This window comes from Antrostomus carolinensis, unplaced genomic scaffold (genome assembly GCF_000700745.2).
Source record: "Antrostomus carolinensis isolate BGI_N321 unplaced genomic scaffold, ASM70074v2 scaffold1801, whole genome shotgun sequence".
In the NCBI taxonomy this organism is placed as follows: Eukaryota; Metazoa; Chordata; class Aves; order Caprimulgiformes; family Caprimulgidae; genus Antrostomus; species Antrostomus carolinensis.
Genome location: NW_010296137.1, coordinates 277,931 through 299,325, shown reverse-complemented (window position 1 = coordinate 299,325; position 21,395 = coordinate 277,931). Strand labels below are relative to the sequence as shown.

Genomic DNA, 21,395 nt, shown 5'->3' with positions numbered 1-21,395 from the left:
GTTCCTGTGGCAGCAGCAGCAGGGCAGGGCCCCGGGCGTGGGGCAGGGAGGGGAATCGGCAGCGGGTCTAAGAAGCGCGTGACGAGTTTGGAGTTTGCACCGCAGGCAGAGCTGACAGCCAACACTGACTTCACCTCCTCCCTCTTGCAGAGCAGGGCAAGGGGAAGCACCCAACCCAACGAGACCTGCGGAGGGGACCAAATCTGAGAGCAAAAGCTCAGCTCTCCTCCCCCAGGTTTGGATCAGACGGCTCTGTAAGGGGAACTCTGCTTGCAGACCCTGGCCCTACCGCACAGCTCTGTGCCGGGGGTGAGCCCCACTCCCAGCCTCCGCAGTGGGAGTGTGGGCTGGGAGCAAGGACAGACTACAGCCTGGTTCCAATGCTTTTTCTCAAAACAAACAAAATCACCAAGCTTAACTCACTCAAACAACAACAGATCAAATTCTATTTCCCTTAATGCAGAAGGAAAAAAAAAAATTAAAAAGCCAGTTCAGGTTGCAGGCTTGAAGTCAGGAGTGGGGTGACAGGAGCCTTTTCTCCCTGGATCTTACTTGTGCTGTGTGCGGCCAAAAACAGGGGCACAGCCAAAAGGAGACCTGTTCTGGCCAACTGAACCAGTCCTGGTCTATCAGTCTGGAGCGTCTCCTGTCCCTGGTTGCGTGGGTGCTATATGCAGAACACACGTTGCTCACAACAGAACACCAACTAAACAGGCCACAGACACCACAGAGACGAACAATATTTCACCATTCATTGCGGGTGAAGCCCAAGCTTGCAGGGTAATACCAGGGAGGTGTTTTGATGCACACTAACTGTAAAGGATTCTTTCCCCATTGTGCTGTGCCATTACACACTATGTCTCCAATGAGTCAATAGAGTGTACCAGTACTCACTGGTGGTGTTTGCAATAAACAGGAGGCAGGGATATACTAAAAGACCACGCACTAGTGTGCACTGTGGCACTCATAAAATAACATATCTGCAATTGGGGGCGTCTTAGGTATATACACAACACAACTGTCCCTCCCTCTAGGCTTTTAGGCACTAAAACCAGTCCTTTCGTTGTTTAAAGGTCTTATTTTTACCCAGAATCTCAAGACAAGAATGATTGCCACACAGCAAAAGACGCACACGTACAAACATTGATCCATGGAAATGGAGTTAGGCTAGCGCCGTGCCGATTCACAGAGATCTGGTAACAAAACTCACTAACGACTAAACAAGTCTTTTACCCACGCTGACTGCAAGAGCAGCCCAAGCAGCTTTGCACTTACATGATACAAAAGGGGAAATCCAAAAGAGTCTTAAACCTGCCAGACTGTTGCCTACCTTTTCCTGAAGGGAAGAAGCAATCCATCTCCACACTGCTGCGGGAATGGGAAATGCAGAGAGCGCTGCTGGGGACCAGACCCTCCTGAGGTGGGCTCCGCTCCGTGGTCCGGACCAAACACCAGCCTGGCCTTTCGCTTGGCCTCTCCAGCAGCTCCACTGTCTGCCCCACCTGAATGCTCAGCTCGCTGCTGTGGCCCGCTGTGAAGTCCTGGAGCACCACGGTTAGTTCACACCCTCCAGACAACTGCCCAGGTTCAAAAAAAAAAAAAAAAAAAAAAGAACAGGAATAGAAGTTAGAGAGAGCAGGATGAAGGCAATCGTCTTTGCATCATATTTACACTGGCAAAGACAGGATTTGTGTTCCTTAGAAGCCAAGTTAATAATTTCTTTTGTCAAAGTTCAACATGTTGTGGCCCTGGTTTCCTTTACTTCTTATTGATTCTGCTGGGCTGAAGTGAGAAATCAAAGCTACCCACCCAGTAACCTTTTGAATGCTAGCTGCAGGTGAATTTTCTAGCTGTGAATTTTCTAGCTGTGGGTGTCCACCAGAAACTTTGCTTTTTTCCCTGCTTTAGTTTCTGGGGTGACTTTCTAGACTGGCAATAGCCCAGGCTGCCCCGGCGCTGTGCCCTCATGGCAGGACAAATTCCAGCTTAACCCTCTACAGCACAAACTAGACACATTCCCACATGCCACTCGTGCAGTGAGGAAACAGCTACAATATTTTTGCAAGACAAGAAACATGACTTTATCTTCCCAAACTCGCTCTAGGGACCTCTTAGGAGACTAGGGAATCCTGGTCAGGCAGGTCAGAAAAGCTCCTCCCATGTTCTCTGATGGAAAACAGAGGTGTAAATATATAAACGTAGAGTGACTGATTATAGGCTGACTTCCAGGATTTGTATCTAAGAATAAATGTATCATCTTACTTCCGTACTAAGTGCTGGCAACCTGCTGCTTTCCTTCAGCCTCACACCCTGTGACTCTCAATGAACAATACCGGTCTCTGTTTAATCATAGTCTCTATATAACAAGAGACCGGATATATAAGTGCTTGTGTATACAGCAGAACAAAACTGGAGCAGTGATTGCACAAGCAGCAGAGCTCGTGAAGCTGGTTTTCTTACAGATTTGGATCTCAGAGGCTGATTCCTGGTGTCTTAAAAGGTGTGAGCAGAAATCTAAGTTTTTCTGGTGTGAGGAATCTTTCTTAATGCTCCTCTGTGGTGTGGATTTCTTGCTGTCTGCCTGTCATTAGGGGCCCTCTTTTGGGTCTTTATCCTCTACTTGCTGCCTGCTTCCCTGAAGCATGCAGAAATCTTTGAGGTCCTTAATCCAGTGTCAAATCTGATAGAAATTAGTCCACTGATTCAAAAGTTATTAAGATGAGAATAGTAAACAAGCTGATTCAGGATATGAAGCTAAACTCAAGTATATTATAAAATGTTTTTAAAAGAACAACTTCTAAATTCAACTGAATTGGGAGAAATCTTGTAAAGTGCTGAATATTTCCGTGAAACTAATGAGAACTGGGATCTGCTTATCAGCCTGAACGGGGGAGCCCTTGAGGAGAGCACACTCATCTCAACGGACTGCACTCTTCAGCTGGTACAATCTCAAAATCCCTTATCTTAGCCCAAGCAGCCCTGAACACACACTCCCACGGGAACAACCTGTCTCCCCACTCAGTGGCATAGTGGTTTGTGTGTCTAATGCAGGTGTGGAAGAAATCCCGTTCACAGAGGTGATATTTACAATTACAGAAAGGGGTCAGTGGACAAGGACTGGTTCTCACCTGTCCTGTGTCTCTGCCGAAGACGAAATGCTAGATTTGGGGAAGAAGAAGGAAATATTTCTCTGAAAGATTATTTGTAAATAAACAGAAAAAAACCAAACCAAACAAACCATGGCAGCTGTTCAAGGCCATTCAGACAGAGTGCTCGCATTAATCGTGGCGGAAAGAGCTCAGCAGGTTGAGGAAAGCACACAAGAGATCAGTTTAGCACCTTGCTATGCAGTTTATCAGCAAACCCACCATTCATCATCATCTCCCATAACTGGAGTACAAACATTCACAGGTGTGGTATGAATATTTACTGAGATTTCTTTGCTATGGACTAATTTAGGATTAGAAAATCTTTCTGATCCAATATGGTGTCTGGTATGGCATGAGATATTTAAGACACAAGAAAAAAAACCCTAATTACTTCTTGGTAAATACACTGACAAATCTTACCAGATGTGATTATTTTCCCCTAATTCTTTCACTACTCCTTTACAAGTAAATTTTTATTTCCCCCATGTTATGCTATCTATGATACTTTCTCTGAAAATAATAAAATCTCTCCCTCTTTTAGGGGAAAATACGTGAACAAACACTCTGCTGTATCTACTTCTCTTCCAGAGATTAAAGCATCTCCATGCCCTGCACTCGAATACCACTAGGTGTCCGTGTTTGCCACCACACAGCAAGCTCATTTGCTATAAAGAATTAACTCTTGCTTGTCTTCAAAGTGCTTATCTATGTATTATGTGGGGTGTCTGGGCATGAAGGAGCCGGTTCAGATAGCATCTCAAGATCCATTATTTCCAAAGATATAGGCAGAGGATATTGCAGAATATTAAAAAAAGTTCTTCAGATGGTTCGGGTTGATTTTTGAAAAATCATTTTTATTGCTCAAGCAGGAAAGGTGAAACAGTCCTAAAATATCCCAGTGAAAGAGGCTTGGTAAAGATAGAGCACTTGGGAAATTTTGAGACTAACAAGGTACTTTCCAGGGAGCATGAGCCTGGGAAGAGCTGCCCTAAGCAGCTCCTCGCTCCCCACCTGCAATGCTGCCCTCCACACAGTGGCCTAAGGGGCAGCTAACCTAAAACCCGTTGATCGCAGGGCTTTGTCAATCCCTCTTCTAGTAACTAAACATCTGTGATGCAAACAGATGCTTCAATTAGGCCAACATCTGTAAACATTACCCCAGGGGAGGGAGGTGTGCTCCACGGCCCTCAGGTATCATCTAGCCCCGAGCTCCTTTTTTCTCCGATTCATTCCAAATAGGTATTTAATATACTGAGAACTGGAAGTAAACATCCCCTCTAGGAGCTGCTCAGCACCTGGTGTGATCAAGCTCTTCCTCAGCAGGGATAATATTCTCCCCACAGCTTTGGAAACCTACCTTTGATGTGTGAGTGGGGGAGCTAGTCTCCCTCTGCTCCCTGGAAACCGTATGGATTTATATCACCTGTTCCTCCAACATCCTCTGGATGCAAACACGGACCAGGGCTTCCCCATGTTCCAACTCACCTCTGGAGGAGCCAGTGCTAAAATAATACATTTTCAGGGAAAGACCCCCTCTTTGGCAAGAGGAATGAAGCAGGTTCCTCTTACAGGTGCAGGTGGGAGATGCAAGCAGTTAGGTCTGGTAGGGGCCTGCACATCATTTTTAGGTGCTGGCCACAAAGAACAGAAAAGAAGCTCCTTCCTTTTGCCAAGGACTTCCAAGTGCTTACCATGCCTGTTCTGTGTCTTATATACCATCATACCACAAAGAGCATTTACTTACCAAATTAACCCACAGCAAAGTAATGTCTCTAGAAAACTTATATTATACAAATACACATAGAAATTGTAAGCCACTGAGGAGTAATGCAAATACATCTGAGTCCCAATGACAGAAATCCTTTCACCTATGAAGTGATCCCTCAGGTTATTAGTTACTTAATTTGGTTTTAGAGAGTAATTTTCCAATCTCACAGAAATACATCATGCTTCTCTCTACCTCAGAGCATTCAAATTGGAATACAGATGGGTTGCTAGTTTCTCACACATATTGCATTTGGCTTGGAAGGAGAAAGAAAATAGAGAATGCCCTTAAGGCTGAACTTCACAGGTAAATGGCTTCATATTTTAACATGTAATATTCACTTTTATTAATCCTGTGATAAAAAACACCATTAAAGCCACTGACTGGGTATATTTAAAACCCAGACAGCAGTCTAATCTGTGTACGGTACAACAGGATTGGTGAGAGACATTAAAATAAAAATAACAATGCAACATGTCTTTGCAGAGCACAAGGCTTAACTGAAAGATCTGACACACGGACAAACCTAATGAATTACACAGAAAGCAACAGCCTTAAAATCAGGAAGACAAAGAAATGGCAGAAGCAAATTGCAAAATGCAATGAGGAAGCAAGAGGACCCCAAGCAGTCCAGAGCAAACGTGCAGTATGTCCTGAAAGCAGCTATCAGGATCCCCAGCCTGCCTCCCTGCTGCCTGCCACCAGCAAACCATCTCTCATCCTCTATGTTCACTTGTGCCTGGGCTAGAAAGCATTATTGTGCATTCAGCGTCCAAGTGTTTTCATCATGATGTTCTAAAACTGATCAAACCTGAGCTAGAATAGAGCCTTGCCCTATGTCACCGGTGCAGGCAGGGACCGTGCCACACAGCGATTGAAAACTCCCCTCTCTGCCACAGGACATTGCTGGTAACATCTGAGCATGGATGCGAGCAGTTTATGTCAGACACTGACTCTAGTGAATGAGTTTTGTCATGACTCACACAAGCCTTTTTGCTTCTGGGAACACCCAACCGAGTGCCCCTCAGCTATGGGAGGGTGAAGTGCAAGCCACCAGGATGATCCCAGGCATGGACACATCCCGCTGCAGGGACATCCAGGCTGCTCTAAGTGCAGGAGCCAGCTCAGCTCCAGGGACCAGCAGGTACTAGTTAGTACAGGATAACCATGAGATGGTCTTTTCTGAATCACAGCATGTGTGCATAGCTACTGCCGCATCTGTTTATTTTCCAGCCACAAAGCAGCTGCCAGAGGAAGCAAGGCTGAACACCAAAGGCATATTTATCATTATACTGAAGATGGAAAAGACCTATCAGGTCACAGGCTGTTCTTCCTTCCCTCTAAAACAGATTTTAACTAGTACTAAATCCACTCCAGTGGAAAGAAAAGTGGGACTGAATAGTTGTCTAATACGGTGAGCAGGGATGTGGGATATGTGTGTCTGGAGATGGATTCCTCAGGCATTTCTTAAATGGCTAACTAAATGGTTTATCCTGCAAATCACAATGGATCTCACACTGGTTCTAAAAGATCAAGCCAAGCTCTGAGAGGCAGAGAACTGGTAATAGTGATACTGTAGTGGTTGTATCAGTGTAAGTGAATAAATATCATCTGCCCCAGCAAATGTAGCAGCAGTTCAATTGTCTGTTTCTACAAGGCTGCAAAATATTGGTGTGCTTGGTCTTTCTTTCTGTGGCTCAGTGCCATAATTGAAGATTTAATCCTTTTGTAATTAAGGTCTTAAGTTTGTTAGAGGCTTGTGAACCACACTGTGGTCTGTGATATGTGGAGGCACATAATAGAGATGACCTGGCTACCTGTTCTGTCAGAGAACTACATTTGATGCTCATGGAAGACCCTGTGAGCTGGACCACAGCCAGGGTTTTGATGCTGCTGGCTCCTCCCAGCCAGCCCTGTGGCAGATGCTGCAGGTACTTGAGTGGTTCCTTTGGCTCAGTGCTGTATTTGAATCCCTGGGCTGGATGCTGAGGAATGACTACAGCTCAGGCAATCTCATTGCCAGTCACTGCCACTCACTGCCAAGTGAAGTATGCAGAACACCCGGGGTTCCCCATTCCCAAATATGCCTATAGTTGTATCAGACCCTTCTCAACTACTAACAGAGAACAGGAGAAAAAATATCAGTGAATTATACCTATCGCTCACCTTTGCATCAGCTCCTTTTGAGCATCACACTGCCTGAAAACACAGTAAGCTCGAGCTGCTGTATCTTTGCCAAAGCTTATGGACTGTCATTTGTCTGGCCTAAGGGCTCGCAACTGTCAAAGAACCTTTGTCAGTACATAACATACGAGTATCCTCTCATGCAACATTAAGCTATTTAAAAATAGATTATAATGTAAAAAACCATGCCCAGCCCAACTCAATATACTAAATTATCCATTGCGCTCTGTTATTAAAATTGCTGTGTCATGTTCATACTTATCTCCTTTTCCTTTTTCTGCTCCTAAAATGCTTTAATTTCTCCTTCAGTACATTTTTTCAATCATAAAATCGTATTCAGAAGCAGAATCAGCAGTGCACAGCATCTGCAGATATAGGTAAAACCCAATATATTTCAGGTAAGTAAGAAGTTGTTTACTCTGCAGTACAAATCTCAAGCCAACATCTGATTTTCCATCGAAGAATCAGCAATGGAGAATTAATCTATCAGGGTCAGAAGAGCTCCTCAGAGTATTTAAGTATTTTGAAATACGCCAACATCGTTGTAGAAATCCACACTAGCTGGTTATTTACATATAATCAATAGGACACAGAGCTCTGCTAGTTTAAACAAAGCATTCTGTGTGGTGCGGCACTGTGTCCTAATATAAATTGCTAGTTTTCTGTTGCTCTTAGGCTTTCCGCCCATCTGGTTTTGGATGACAGCCAGTTTCGGGGAGAAGCATTTAGTCACCATAAACAGCCTATTTCAAGAGGGTGAGAGAGGCAGTAGGAGCAAGAATGGCATTTGCATTCTTATCAAGAGATTAAAAAAAGTGAGTAAGACCACTTAGACATTGATTCTGTCTGCACTGAAATAGATCCAGGAGCTGTCACGTTAGCTGGGGGACAGGCCCAAGAAATCTTATCCCCCCCAGAGTTCTTTGTGAAAATTTCTGTAATTTTGTAGAGATTTCCTTTTTACTGGGCGGTTAGAGAGATCAAATTCAGAAGAAGCCTTTGAGGAATTTCAGTACTAGAGAATTGCTTTAATTTTCTTACTTCGTAAGAGGCTCTGTTTGGAGTGTGAACACTGAGCCACCCACATTCCTCCCTCTAAAGCCTCTACAGCTCTAAAGGATGCTGAGCTGAGAGCTCTGGCAATTCTGGTGCATGCTTTGTTGCATCGGTATGGAGGTGTTTCTATGGGGATGGACTGTATTGCAGGAGCTCTGAGCTGAACCAGAGATAACCTATTATGGTCAGCAGAATTGCTCTGGATTGAGTTCAGAATCGGAAATTCAGTGGCTGGAAATTCAATACCTGGCTTTTCTCTGAGTCCTTCTTGGTCCCCAGGTCCCTCTACCCATCTTCCATTGAGATAGATTCACTGTTTCCCACTCTTTCTGTTTTATCTGATCAAACAAAGAGGAACACTGCCCGAGCTTCACCAGGAGGTCTCTATATTCAAGCAATTAGTTAAACACATGACTGGGATCACGGTGACAGCCCTGTAGCCCAAATGTACCAGCTTTGCTCCTCTCAGCAAGGAGGTAACAACAGAGGCATCTGGATGTGCAGCATTCTATAAATCAAGATACAGTAAATTATTCCACAGTGGGAAGAAGAGACAGAGATGGCACGTGGGACATATAAATACGCTAACAGAAAGGAAATCTGGTGTTATGGTCTCAAATAGCACATACCATTCCCGGCCAGCACCTCTTGCTGGAGTCCCTACTAGACGACCATATTGTGATTGTGCTGGACTTTGGACTCCAGCGTATGCTGACATCTGCAGAACAGCTTGAATGGAACTGTCTGAACTATTTCTGGAGCCTTTTTTTTCCAGAAAGTAAGACTAAAGTCGACTGAAATTAAACAGCACATCCAACTGTAAAAAAATGCTTTTGAAGATAAAGATGACCAGACTCACTTTGTTTCACCCAACAGATTGAACCAGAGCATCAGTCTGTGTTTGATCCTATAAGATAGGAGGTCTTCTCATGGAATTTGGCTCAGAGAGCCAATTTGGTACCCAAATTCCATTCCTTTCCCTTCCCTGGAGAAGCACAAAATGGAACAGAGATAATCTGTGCTTCCTCAGTGACATAGAACCAGCATAACTGGCTCCAAATCCCTTTGCTACCAGTGTTGCAGGAGGCGAGAAAGGCAGATGGCTGAAACTCTCCGAGGTAATTCCTCACCTGCCATATTTCACAGCCACAAGATATTTTAAACTCACTCAGCATTAATAAAAGCACAAGGATAGACTGAAATCAGGGAGTACTGACTGGTTGCTTTCTTTCGTATGTCCAGCACAGTCTGTGCAAAGGAGACAATCCTGACCCAGGAGATCAAGGGCTTCAGTCAACAGATGATTCATCAGACATAATTCCCAAGACACCGCTAGCAAGTACACAAAATCTGATAATGTATTCAGTCCAGGACCTTTGTGAAATATTCCCAGGTACAAACAGCACAGGTGAAGTGTGCACAGTAGAAGGTCTACACAGCTTACGAGTTTAAAATAGAAACCTAGTTGTCTGCATCACCTACCTGGTATCATTTGGGAAGGAGAATTCAAGTACAACAGAAGCTTTAGAAATACAAGAGGCAAACACATTTTGCAAGGGCAAAGGGTGGGCACTGTGCACATCTATCTTTATCTAACTGGGGCATTATGCTCTGGCCAGAGTTTTGAAAAGGGAGGAATCAAAAAATGTTCCAGCAGCCCTGTTTTCCCGTCAGACAATGTTCCCAGCTGAGTATGACTCCCACTGTTTGCCTGTCAGCAGAGAACCTACAGCTTCCCTGATGTCAATGTCAGGGAATAATTAGGACCTACAGTTCTCTGATTAGCCACCTCTGCTTTTAAATTACACTGAAATAAAAATAGTTACCTATATAGTTACCTAGAACTAGAAACAATGTCTCACAACAATTAAGAGAAGAGACTTCAGCCTGATGTCTTCTTGAGAAGGCCAAATGAGTGTGCGATGGTGAGGCCATTGCTCTGCCTCAGCACCACCCTGGGCACATGGCTGGCTCGGCACAGTCAGGCTGCCTAGTACCTACTTCCATTGCACCCAGCACAGCCCAGGAATTTTCATCAGCTGAGAGCAATAATCCTTCTGGTAAATTTTAAAATTTCCTTCAAGAGACTGGGGCTGCAATGCAAGCTGGACCCTGTTCGGGTGAGATGGTTGCAGTTAGTCTGGTTGTGGTTGGAGGCAGCCAGGCAATGCCACAGACCCTTCTCCCTCTCTCCCAAGCTGTTTTCTCTAATGCCTGTAGTTTGCTTGTTGTTATACTAAAATCTCATCTTAACGACATGCTCCAGCTTAGTGAATCACCATGTGAATTAATCACCAGATGAAAATACATTACTGCTGCTGCTACAAATCGGCTGCATGGATGAACTCCATGTGAAGCAGTGCCAACTCTCAGAGTTTGCACAATGGTTGCATGCCCATGCCTTCGATCAGTGTTTAACACCATGGAAAAAGGATCTCGAAGGACATGATTACTTGTGTTTGAGTCCTCCCTATTGCTTGCCTCATCCACTGCAGCCGATGAACCTTTTCAGCATTGCTGCATCATTTTCAGCCATCACAATGGGTTGCAGCTTGAGTCCTAACAGTTAAATCCTGGGGCTTTCATTCTCCTCTCCATAATACTGCTATTTACTTGAGGTGACCTCATTTGCCAAGTGATGTAACAGGGTGCACGATCGAGCCTGGCACATCTAAGCAGATGTTTTCAGTGGACACAGAAACAGCATTATGAAATGAAAATATCGCCTAAAACCTGAGCAGCACAAGAGATTACAACGGCCTTTATGGAGATCAGCTTACCTACAATACTGTTGAAGGGCCTTTGGCTGCAGTCATATGCTTCCCTTTTTAAAATGAAAGACCACTGCTTGTACTACTGTAAAGTGACTCCCAAAGGAACCAGCAGCTGCAGGTTTTGAATTTTGTCATTCTTGGCCTCTCTGTTTGATAAAGCACGCCCAGAGGACACTCCTTCCATAAAATTGTTCTCCTTTAACTACAATAACAAAAAAGGGTTGCACACTTTTTGTGTGTGTTTTGTTTTAGTTTCTAACAAGGTAATAAATTCTATTTCAAGCAAGAATATATATCCAAAGAGTTTGATAGTCGATCAGACTTGCTTTGTTTCAACTGAAAGGAAATGCTCATTGACTTCACCATTTACATTTGCTGTCATGTCACATTATTAGGGAGGGCTAAATATGGATCAATGACGTCCAATACAAACAAGTAGAAGATTGAGGTGAGCCTGAAAGAACTTGCTATGTTAATTTATCAAAGGATAAGCAGAATAATAAGGTCTACTGATAAGCACATTCCCAGCTCCTGCTTCATTTCTACCGCTGAAGACAAAATACTCTGCCCTGTGCAATCACTGTTAGGTGCAAACAGTTCCTGAATATGTTCATTTCTGTTCTTGCTAGGCTCAGTTTGATCAAAACAGAGGCCTCAGTTTTCAAAGACAGATGTCTATGTTTACCCACAACACCTATGCATGTGTTCTTTTGTTCCCCAAAACCACATTTCTCTTTTGGACACGACACATGCAGAGGAAGGTGATATGAACTGAGCTTAAAACACCCTCAGGATATTTGACAACATGAAATACAACCATGTCCAGGATAAACAAAAGTTTTTAGTAGCCGAGTGTAAAATTTTCAGCATGAGATCCAAGTACACTTAAAGTTTGACATTACCATATGCAGTGAGTCTCTAAAGCTGTGTGGAGGACGCGTTCAGGGCAGCTCAATTAGAGAGCTACTGCTGGGGATTTCAGAGGCACAGAGGAGGGACAGAGCCTGAAGTCAATGAAGTTCCGTGTGAATCGAACATTTACTTCCTTCGAGTTTCTTGTGAAAATCCTAGGCTAAATCTCTAGCTTATCCTTAACTGGCAGATATAGAGATATGTGCTCACGGGAACTACATTTGTTTTTTTGCTAGTATCTGGGAAATAAACTGTGTAAGAAATCCTATTGCAGAAAGACAGTGAATCCATAGAGTGTGACAGTGGAACTGACTTGCTTTGTTTCAGCTGGAATAGCAAGGGGTTTTGTGGCATGTGAGGGACAACAACAGCCCAAGCGCAGAGTGGAGGCATGGGAAAAGCACGGGGCTGTTGCAGAACTGGGGCTGCAGAGAGGGAGGACAGGTGACAAAACAAGGGCCTGAGGGTGGACAAAGGAAGGTGGTGAATACCAGCAGCGGTAATTAACAGGTCAATAAACAGCCCTCCGTGCAGATCAGCACTTGTAATGAAACTGAGCAATTCCCATAGAAAACCTTGATTCACTTTGAGATAAGCTTCCCAAACTGCATATTGGGGAACTCCAGAACAAAGAAGAAATTATTAACCTTTTCCTAAACTCCACATGCTATTACTCTTAACTTCCACAGCCTATAATCCCTACATGCATTTGTACCATATTAACATTATATTAATTGCACCTACTTAACCTGAAAAGCCAATAGGACACTTCCTTGGCTGAATATCTCCTTTTCCAGCCACAAAATTGTGTTCCCTTAATAAATTTTCTTTCACTATTTCAGTACTTCTTAATCTGTGCTGTAAGATTTTTGGCATAAGCATCTGCTCCTTTCACAAAATGACAGCATATTTTGGACAAGAATGATAATGATAAATAGTAAGTAAGCAATTTCCTCCCCCCAGACAATTGCCCCCCCAGGCAATACAGTAGCAGAACTGTCTGTCCAAACCTCTTTAACTTCTATTCAATCTAAAGAAAAAGCTGCTGAAATGCTCTGGTTGCTAGAATGAGTCCAGAATGGAGGGAAAACCTGCTTCAACTAAAAGAGAATGAATGCAGCCTTTACGGCATGAAAAGGGATTTTACTGTTGCATCACAACACATGACACTATAATTATGAGCTAGTGGCTCTTTCAATGATAAATTTCTGCAAGAAAATGATGAAAATGCAATGTAAACATCTTTCTTTCCTTCTCAGGGTTCACACGCATGGCCTTAGCAAGTAGTGACCCTATTAAGAGCATGCACATAGCTTATCATAGCCTGCATTGTTTCCTTCTCTTCTTTCTGATTCCCCTTTCTGTCCCTCCAGCAAAAAAGGGACTCTCTACCACACTGCTCCGTATTGTACCATAACTAAAGTCTGGATTGATCCCAGCTGCAGATAAATGAATTCACCTCTTTTCTATATCAAAGGTAATTTCATTTGTAATATGTGCCATTGAGGCATGGGAAGAACAAAGAGTCTGAAAAGTCCCAGCAGAAAACAGAGGAACTCAGGGGAAACTGTATTCAAAGGCAGGCCTGTTCCTGGCAGACAGACAGGTTTTTGGCCACTGCCGCCACCTCCCAGCTGCAGCAGCAAGCTATCCCCTCCCCTCCTGTGCTGAGGAGCTCTGGGCTGCCCAGGGCCAGCCTGCCCCACTGCCCTGCTCTGCTGGGGAAGCCGGGCTGACCCCACGCAGGGCAGGGCTGCAGGGGACTGTTGCGGTTCCCATGCCCGGAGAGCCGGGTTGGGGATGTTGGAGATGGGGACCAGGAGAAGTGGTGGTCCTCTGAGACAGGCCCCTTCCCTGGCATTGCAGGTAACCTGCTTTCAATACCTAATGTTGGATAGGGTAGGTATCAATCAAGTGGCTAAATCCTAAAAGTTTTAAAAAAATATTCCTGGAGTCTGCTGGTCTCAAAAAGTGAAGAGTGCCCTGTCAGCTGGAGCAGTACAGCCTTTCCATCCACTTTCCAACTAGATGGGCTTTAAAGAACAGGAGAGGGATGAGAAAAAAAAATCAGGATAATGTTTTTTGCCAAAATTTTTCTACTTTAAAAAAAAAAATCCCTAAATTGCAAGATTTGGAAAGAAAGTTTGGCACAGAAAGCTTAAAAGACAAGTATAGGGGCACACGGACACTTCAGTACCCTAACAAATGTCTCTTTCATGCTCCACACTGAATTTACAGAACTTGATGCAAGAGACACCCACTGTAGTCTAATTCAGGAGAGCACCCACATGTATGCACAAGCTCAGTAAAAATCAATAGGACTTAAACTGTAAATTGTGTTCTTTTGTGAGTTGAGACTGATGTGAGTACTTGCAATCAGCACAAAACAATAAGCAGTCTATAAAAATCGAGAAGCATTTAAGTACGTGGGGAGACCAGTTGATCACATAATTCTGTGGTATGTGTTTGGAGTGGGATGCCATGTGTTACGTCTGGAGAGAGGGACGTGGGTCACTGAGAAATAAAAGACTTGGTTCCATTCCTCAGTCTCTATTTATTCTCCTGGTATTACACTAAGCACATGGCAACTTCATTATAGAGACCACAGTCACATCTCTCAGATATCGATGATGAAGGCAAAGGGAGCACCTTCAAACATAGACTGTACATTGTGCCATGTCTTAGTTTCCTTATCAGTGGCAGGAAGAACTCTGAGTCTTGTTCCAAGAACGTCTATAAAGCTTTTTTCTTGTCTTTCAGCCACAAAGTCCCCAAATAAAAGTAAATGATACCACAGAGTCTTTAGATAACACAAAATATCTTTCTGTCAGGCTGAAATTACCAGTAAGGAGTTAAAAAAATAATATAGAGGAGCGTACAACATTTTTCAAACTGAAGCCAAAATGAATTACAGATCTTCATAGATATCTCCAGAGAAATTACACATACCACAATGGCAATAGTACTAATGTAGCTAGACCTTATTTCTTTTATATGAAGAACAATTTCATATTCTACAGAAAACAAAAGGTTTATCACTGTTTTATTTCTTTTACCTCCTCGAAATTTGGCAGCCATTTGATATAATCTCTCTCTATTAGGATGCCATGGGTTATCAATTGAACACTTATCTTAATTCATTGGAAAATTGCAATCCCAGAGGGTTCCCTCTTGCAAAGATTTCTACAACTTGCTGGCTCCACAACGTACATTTGGTTTCTGTTTGTATAGCAAATGCCATTTACGTTAGCCAACTTCATTTTCCTTTTCTGATCACCATATGTCATTTTATGCCATCCTTTTTCTCAGCCTTAATTCCACTTTACAACCCAATATAATTGGAACCATCATCCATATCATAAGCTTTTCTTCTCCTCTTACAAATTCCATGATAGGAAATACTCAGTTTCATACATATTGTTTAGCAGTAACAAGGGCCCGTTTTAATTTATTAGAATTATCATGTGTTACCATAGACAAGAGATGCAACTAATGTAAATTCATGTTTTATCCATGGTAACAGAAACTGCATTAACTACTGACACAGTGCAATTCTTTAACTGATTCAAGTCTTCTGCAAACACATTGTCTATGATTTTGCTGGTAAACATGAACAGCCCAGCAAAAATGAACTCCTTTCCCTGCTAACACATTCTTCCTGTGAAAAGGAGTAAGCTTATTTTTAAAGGAATTGTTAAATTTTAATTAATTTTAATTTAATTTAATTAATTGGTAAATTTTTTAATTACTAAAAATGGGAAGGTAGTCACAAAACCAACACTGAATGAAGAGAAAAAGTGATCTAATCTCAGCCAGGCAACAACACTAAAGGTGAAAGCATTACAGTAAAAAATTGGCAGGAAAACAATCATTCCAAAAATGGGCTACATCTTTTTGCTATACATCTACAGCTATAGATGTGGTGCAACAAAAATAGGTTTGTTTTTCCCTTTTAATAGAACTGTTTCTAAAAAGCTCCTTTGGTAAACGCTAGCAAAACTTTTACTCTCAAGCAAACCAAAAGCACTGAAGGCATTTGGTGCCCTTCTTTTGAGGTCCAAGTCTGCTCTCACCACCCCCAAAAGGATACCCAAAACAGGAGGGTTTGTAGAATGGCATTGCTTGAGCAAATGCCTTGTAGCTGGATTTCTTTGTGAGTGAAAGCTCCAGCACCACCTGCTCACAGTACGAATCTGCTACAGCTCAGGAAAACTGCCCTGGGACTTCAATAACACTTTCTAAGCCTTCACTAGAAGTTGTTTAGAATCAGGGATGGAAAATGTAAAAGCCAACATACCTTCCCCTCTGGCAGTTCAACAGGTGTGTGCTGTATTAACTAACCCTGTCTCCCTGCCACTGCCACCCTGACGTCATTGTTACTGGGCTGACAAAAGGTTTCCATGACAAACGAGAAAGCTGATCTGTTATCTCCCCTTTGGAGGGAACAGAAATGCCCTCTCTCCCATATTCTGCTAGAACCACCCATCTTGGTTTTGGCACGTAGCACAGAGGGTGCGTTTTTGTGATTGATTTCAATTCCTCTCTGCTCTGTAAAAGAGAAGCCAAGATGTATGTTGTTTTTCCCCTAACTTAAAATAGAGGGTGTCACCCTCATCCCACCCACCTCACCCACTGCACAATGTTCTTTGCAGCCATGTTGACTGCCATGGTAAAAAAGAGAACAGATAACACCGAGAGGACAAACTTGGAAGCAAGAAACAAAAACACTATTAAGATATTTGATTCTCTTCTTGGCTATAATTTACTACCTCTACTAGCAGGCATGGCCCCTAATAGTTAGCAGATGTTTGAAACATCTCGTTTTGAACTTTGCCTAAGATTAAAAAGACATTTCATAGTGTTTAAATAGCAGCTGCAGAATGAAATAAGGTTTCCTTCCTAATGTGACAGAAATGTTCATCATAGCCTTAAACAAGGAGGACTGTTTTATATTCTGTAAATACTGAGGAAGCTAAATTTCTGTGCACAGGCACCCACACATTATAAATTTTTTATGTGTCTAATTTGCAGCAATTGACATGAAATAACCCCAATGGAAAAGGCTGGCCCAGTTACCTGAATGCTGCTTAGGTTTTTGCTACAATTTACCCCGGGCCTACAGCTCACCACAAGCAGGAGAAGGCCAGAGTAGTTCAGCCAGTTGAAATACCAGTTTAGCAAATTTGCAGGGCCAAATTTATTTATTATTACCATTGTTGTTCTCACTGCATCAAGGGAGAACCTAGCAGTCCTCAAAGAGGATCACGTCCTGGATATGGAAACAAAACCAAAGAATCTTCAAGGAGCAATGAAAAATATTTCACCAGCTTTGCATCACCGTGCTAGCCCCAGCAGGGATTTCACCCTGCGCAGCAACACAAATTTGGCCTTTATTTAAGCACTGAGGCCTGATGCTAAATTCAGTCTCATGGGCATAGTCCCTCTAGGACTACTGATTCCACTACCTCTTGTTCCTACAATGACTAAACTTCAGCCAAAGGCTAACTAATGAACTGAAACAGATGGCTAAGCTTCTGATTTGAGGAAGTTAACATACAAACAGCTAATTTAAAAACAGGTTTAGATCTCAAAATGAATTATTGTTCAGTTTCAGACTGCATTTATTTCTTCTTTGCTTGGCAGCGTGGATACTTTCTGAGTTTTTCATTAATTCCTCGTACTTGCAGGTTTCTCAATGGGCACAAACAGAGAACTTATGTGGCAGACAGCCCCGATCTTAAAAAGATTTTGAATGATCTGCTGTAGTGAACAAAGATGGCCCTAGCCTTTATGGATCTGGTTTGAGTTAATATTTTTATCCCCTTAGAATACATGAGATTTTTTTCCTAAGCTAGGCTTTTCCTAGTACACATGTTTCTCCTGATTTTAGTAACAGAAGTTTGTAATATACTGTTCTTGAACAGATGTGATTTTGGAGCCTATCCCGAGGAGTACTGCTTACCTTCAGAGGGAAGCAAACTCTAAACCAACTGTGTACTGTTGTCTTTGGGGAAGACAAAATGCCTTTCTTTGACTCTCATTAAAATAATTTTAAATCCTGCTGCATGACAGCAAACAGGTTACAACTAACCTGGCATATAATATTAAATATGTTATTACTGAATATTAAAATAGCTAACACTTTTGAAAATATAATCAACATATTTAATTCATTGTCCCAGTGAGGTTCACAACTCTTTAAGACCTTCAAACCATTGCAGAACTTAAAAACACACACTTAACCTCAAGTCAGTGCTAACTCTATTCCTATTGAGCAGAGCGCAGCATATGCTTAACATTAGGGGCATGTGCTTAATGGGCTCATGAAACAAGACCTGTTTTATGATTCAGTGCAAGCAATTTGCAGCTCTGTATTCATCTTCCTTACGACCAGTAATGTGCCCCTGAAATACAACAGGCTGGTGGCAGGAAACGGAGCACTGGTCTCATCAACGGGGCCATTAGGCTGAACCAGCACAGCACATAGCACCAGCCCATGACAAGCCAACTTGCTCCAGCCCCAGTTGCAAGCCCTGGTCAGTATGTTCAATTTACAACAGAACAATTAGCACCACAGCTAATTAAACACTGTAGCTATTTAGCATAAAGAAACTACACGCAGGAATAATACCCACAGATTTTTTTACTACAGGTTTATAGTAACTTCACCACTCCCAGCAGGTGTCAACACTCCTGACTCCGAGAACACATTGCCTGCATATATTTTTTATTTAATCACCATAATTTTCAGAAATTTGCTCCACAGTGCTCAGAGCAGAGTCATTAATCTTCAGTAATCTCTTTGAGCAACAATTTCAACTTTTATGAGCCTGGAGCCCCTCTCTAAAGCAGTGACTGCATTGTCTGAGAGCAGGATTTTATGCAAGGCAGTTGTTATGGCAACGTGATGGGGAGGGGAGAACCCAAACAATAATTGAGCATCAAAGAATTGTAAGTGCAGGGAAAATTCAGAACTAGATTCCGTATTAGAGCTATAGGCTGTCCAAACTGCCGATTTGAAAGCTTAGGAAGACTGGATATTATTATAAGCTCTCTTGGGGATGGCTGTATTCCAGTAATGCGTTATCACTGATCTGTTCCCATTATAATCCATCCATTTCACTGAAAATGACATGTTTGTGGGGCAGTGGAAAAGCAATCTGAAAAGGAACAATTGCACATCTCTGCTTTTGGTGAGAAAAGAGAAAGAGGGAGGAGGGGAAAAAAGGTTATAAGCAAAACTATATCTCAATAGCAAGCCTGGCTGTTGTAAAAATAATAATGGTCTTGGCTAGCCGCTTGTTGTGAAATAATGAACCTTCTGCACCTTTATAATATTATTGCAGGCATTCTGTAGAGCACCCTAATAAAAATGGATGGCCAACAAAATGAGAAAAGGCTGCTGCATTGTTTTATGAGGCAATAATCCAGTTCCAGAACACATAAATTGTAAACCCCAAACCAAAGAGTTTATACCAAGAACATGACACAACTTTATTGTTATTGTTACCCTGTTGCTCTAGTATGCTGTCACAGATGTGTTTTCAAAATAATTAAAATCTTAAAGACTTAGCAACAGAGCAGAGCATAATTATGTCTCAAGAGTGCTGAGTGTCCCAAGCTGTTATGACCTTTCATATAAGGAAGGTGCTTTTTTTGTGTTCACATGGATTGGTTTGCTGCTTAAAGATGGGAACATAGAGATATGGAAGCTAAAATAACCCAGCAGAAGGCTACTGCCTGGGATGTAGATGATCTTGGTTTTAACTCCAACTCTGCCTCTTGTCCAGTGTTTAACTGGGACTGCTTCACTCCTCTATATCCCTACTGTGTCTTGGAAACAGGGATAGTGCCAGTCACCCCTTCACGAGACTGAGTACAAGCCTGCATTTGAACTAGTAGGCATTTTTTACAAGAAACATTCAGATTCGATTAGAACATTTCTAGCAATGCAAAAGCCACCACAACTTTGGTGAAATCACCAGTCTTCTCAACATCATTGCTAACCCCCGTGCCTGCAAGTATGGCTTATATGCTTCCCTCCATGATGATGAGATCTGGACATATTAGGACTTGTCCTGTTTACCTACACCAAGCTTAGCAAGCTATTTGGATCTGCAGGCTGTTCTCTTTGCTTCTGACTGCTCAGCCAGCTGCAGGCATTAATGGTATACTTTTATTTTTTCAGCTTCTCACAGCTAGTCCCCTTGGAGCAGAATGAGTACAGTCCAGCTCCCCATAGATCTGGGCTTTGTGGTCAGCCTCCAGCTACAGCGGAAGGTTTTCAGGAGGCTCAAGCACCTATGAGGTCTCTCAGCCACGTGGATTCTTTGGTAATGTGTGTGTCCATAAATACATGTGTTCATACTATTGCATTTCTCCTGATTAGAGCAGCTTCTGGTTCTCTCTCCCTATCCTTATGCTGATTGCCATAGAAATTATTTTTGAGATCAGAAGCTTCTGTCAATTTGCTTGAATTTTGTCCAATAGGTACAAAAGTTATTAGAGGGCAGAGCACAACAGATGTGGAAAACATGAAAGAAAACCTTGTTTCCTTAGAAAATGAAGTTAAAAACTTTCACCTATCACAAGGGTAGGGGCCGGTTTTCTCTACAAATTTGCCTGCCCTATAATAACTCTATTTATATCTATATCTGTCAACTAGCCAGGTTTCAATCCATTTAATACATGCCATTTTTATTTTCTATTGTTCTGCTTTGTTAGTAAAAATGTGGGCCACAAATCAAATGCCCACAAAAGTCTATCACTGAGACACTATTTTCTCTATTAGCTGAATTATAACCTCATAAAAAAATACTCAGCTAGTTTAATTTTATTTTCTATAAATAGGTGCTAACTGACATTATTTACACGAACTTGATTTAATCCATCATTAGCTCACACTCTTTATTTGTAGTGTCATTGTTATTCCTGGAGTCAATATACCAGGTTTGCAATTCAGCTGTATTAACTAAAAATGAGATGTAGCAGATTTTGAGAACTGCAATCTCTTCATCAAGTTACACGTGAAGTGGAATGATTTGACACTTATGAATCCTCTTACTGTTTTCATTTTTAGGTCAAACACAATTTCTGAATGTTTCTCAGGATCTTTCCTATTATTTTTATTTCATGCAGGAACCCAGATACCCATTACTATGTCATTAGAAACCACATCAGTTTTGACTACTCTAAGTTAGACAATTCTTCTAGCATAAGGGACTCTGCTACGGGAACTTGAACAGAAATTGGAAAGCCACTCCCCAGTGGACATGGTAATTTATGACATAGATCCCTGTCCTATTCCTTCTGGACAGGACCAAAGGTCCCATTATATTAATATGTTTAAAAGCTGTCTTGCAATGAAGATCAAGGATCACCTGTGCTTGACAGCTGAACTGCACTTTCATGTTAGTCATGAACCCTAGAGACACTGAAGATGACTCGCGATGATTATCATTACAGAATCACAGAATCACAGAATGTTGGGGATTGGAAGGGACCTCGAAAGATCATCCAGTCCAATCCCCCTGCCAGAGCAGGAACCTAAATGAG

General features: G+C 42.3%; 1 protein-coding gene across 1 annotated transcript in view; it reads right to left on the bottom strand.

Moving 5' to 3' along the window:
- Positions 1 to 1,330: 1,330 nt before the first annotated feature.
- Positions 1,331 to 21,395, bottom strand: part of LOC104532856 (kalirin-like) — a gene marked incomplete at its 3' end in the record, with an annotated part of 249,515 nt that continues 229,450 nt past the window's right edge. The window contains 2 exon segments of the mRNA XM_029087516.1: positions 1,331 to 1,577; positions 3,129 to 3,158. Coding sequence (XP_028943349.1) covers positions 1,331 to 1,577; positions 3,129 to 3,158 — 277 coding nt within the window.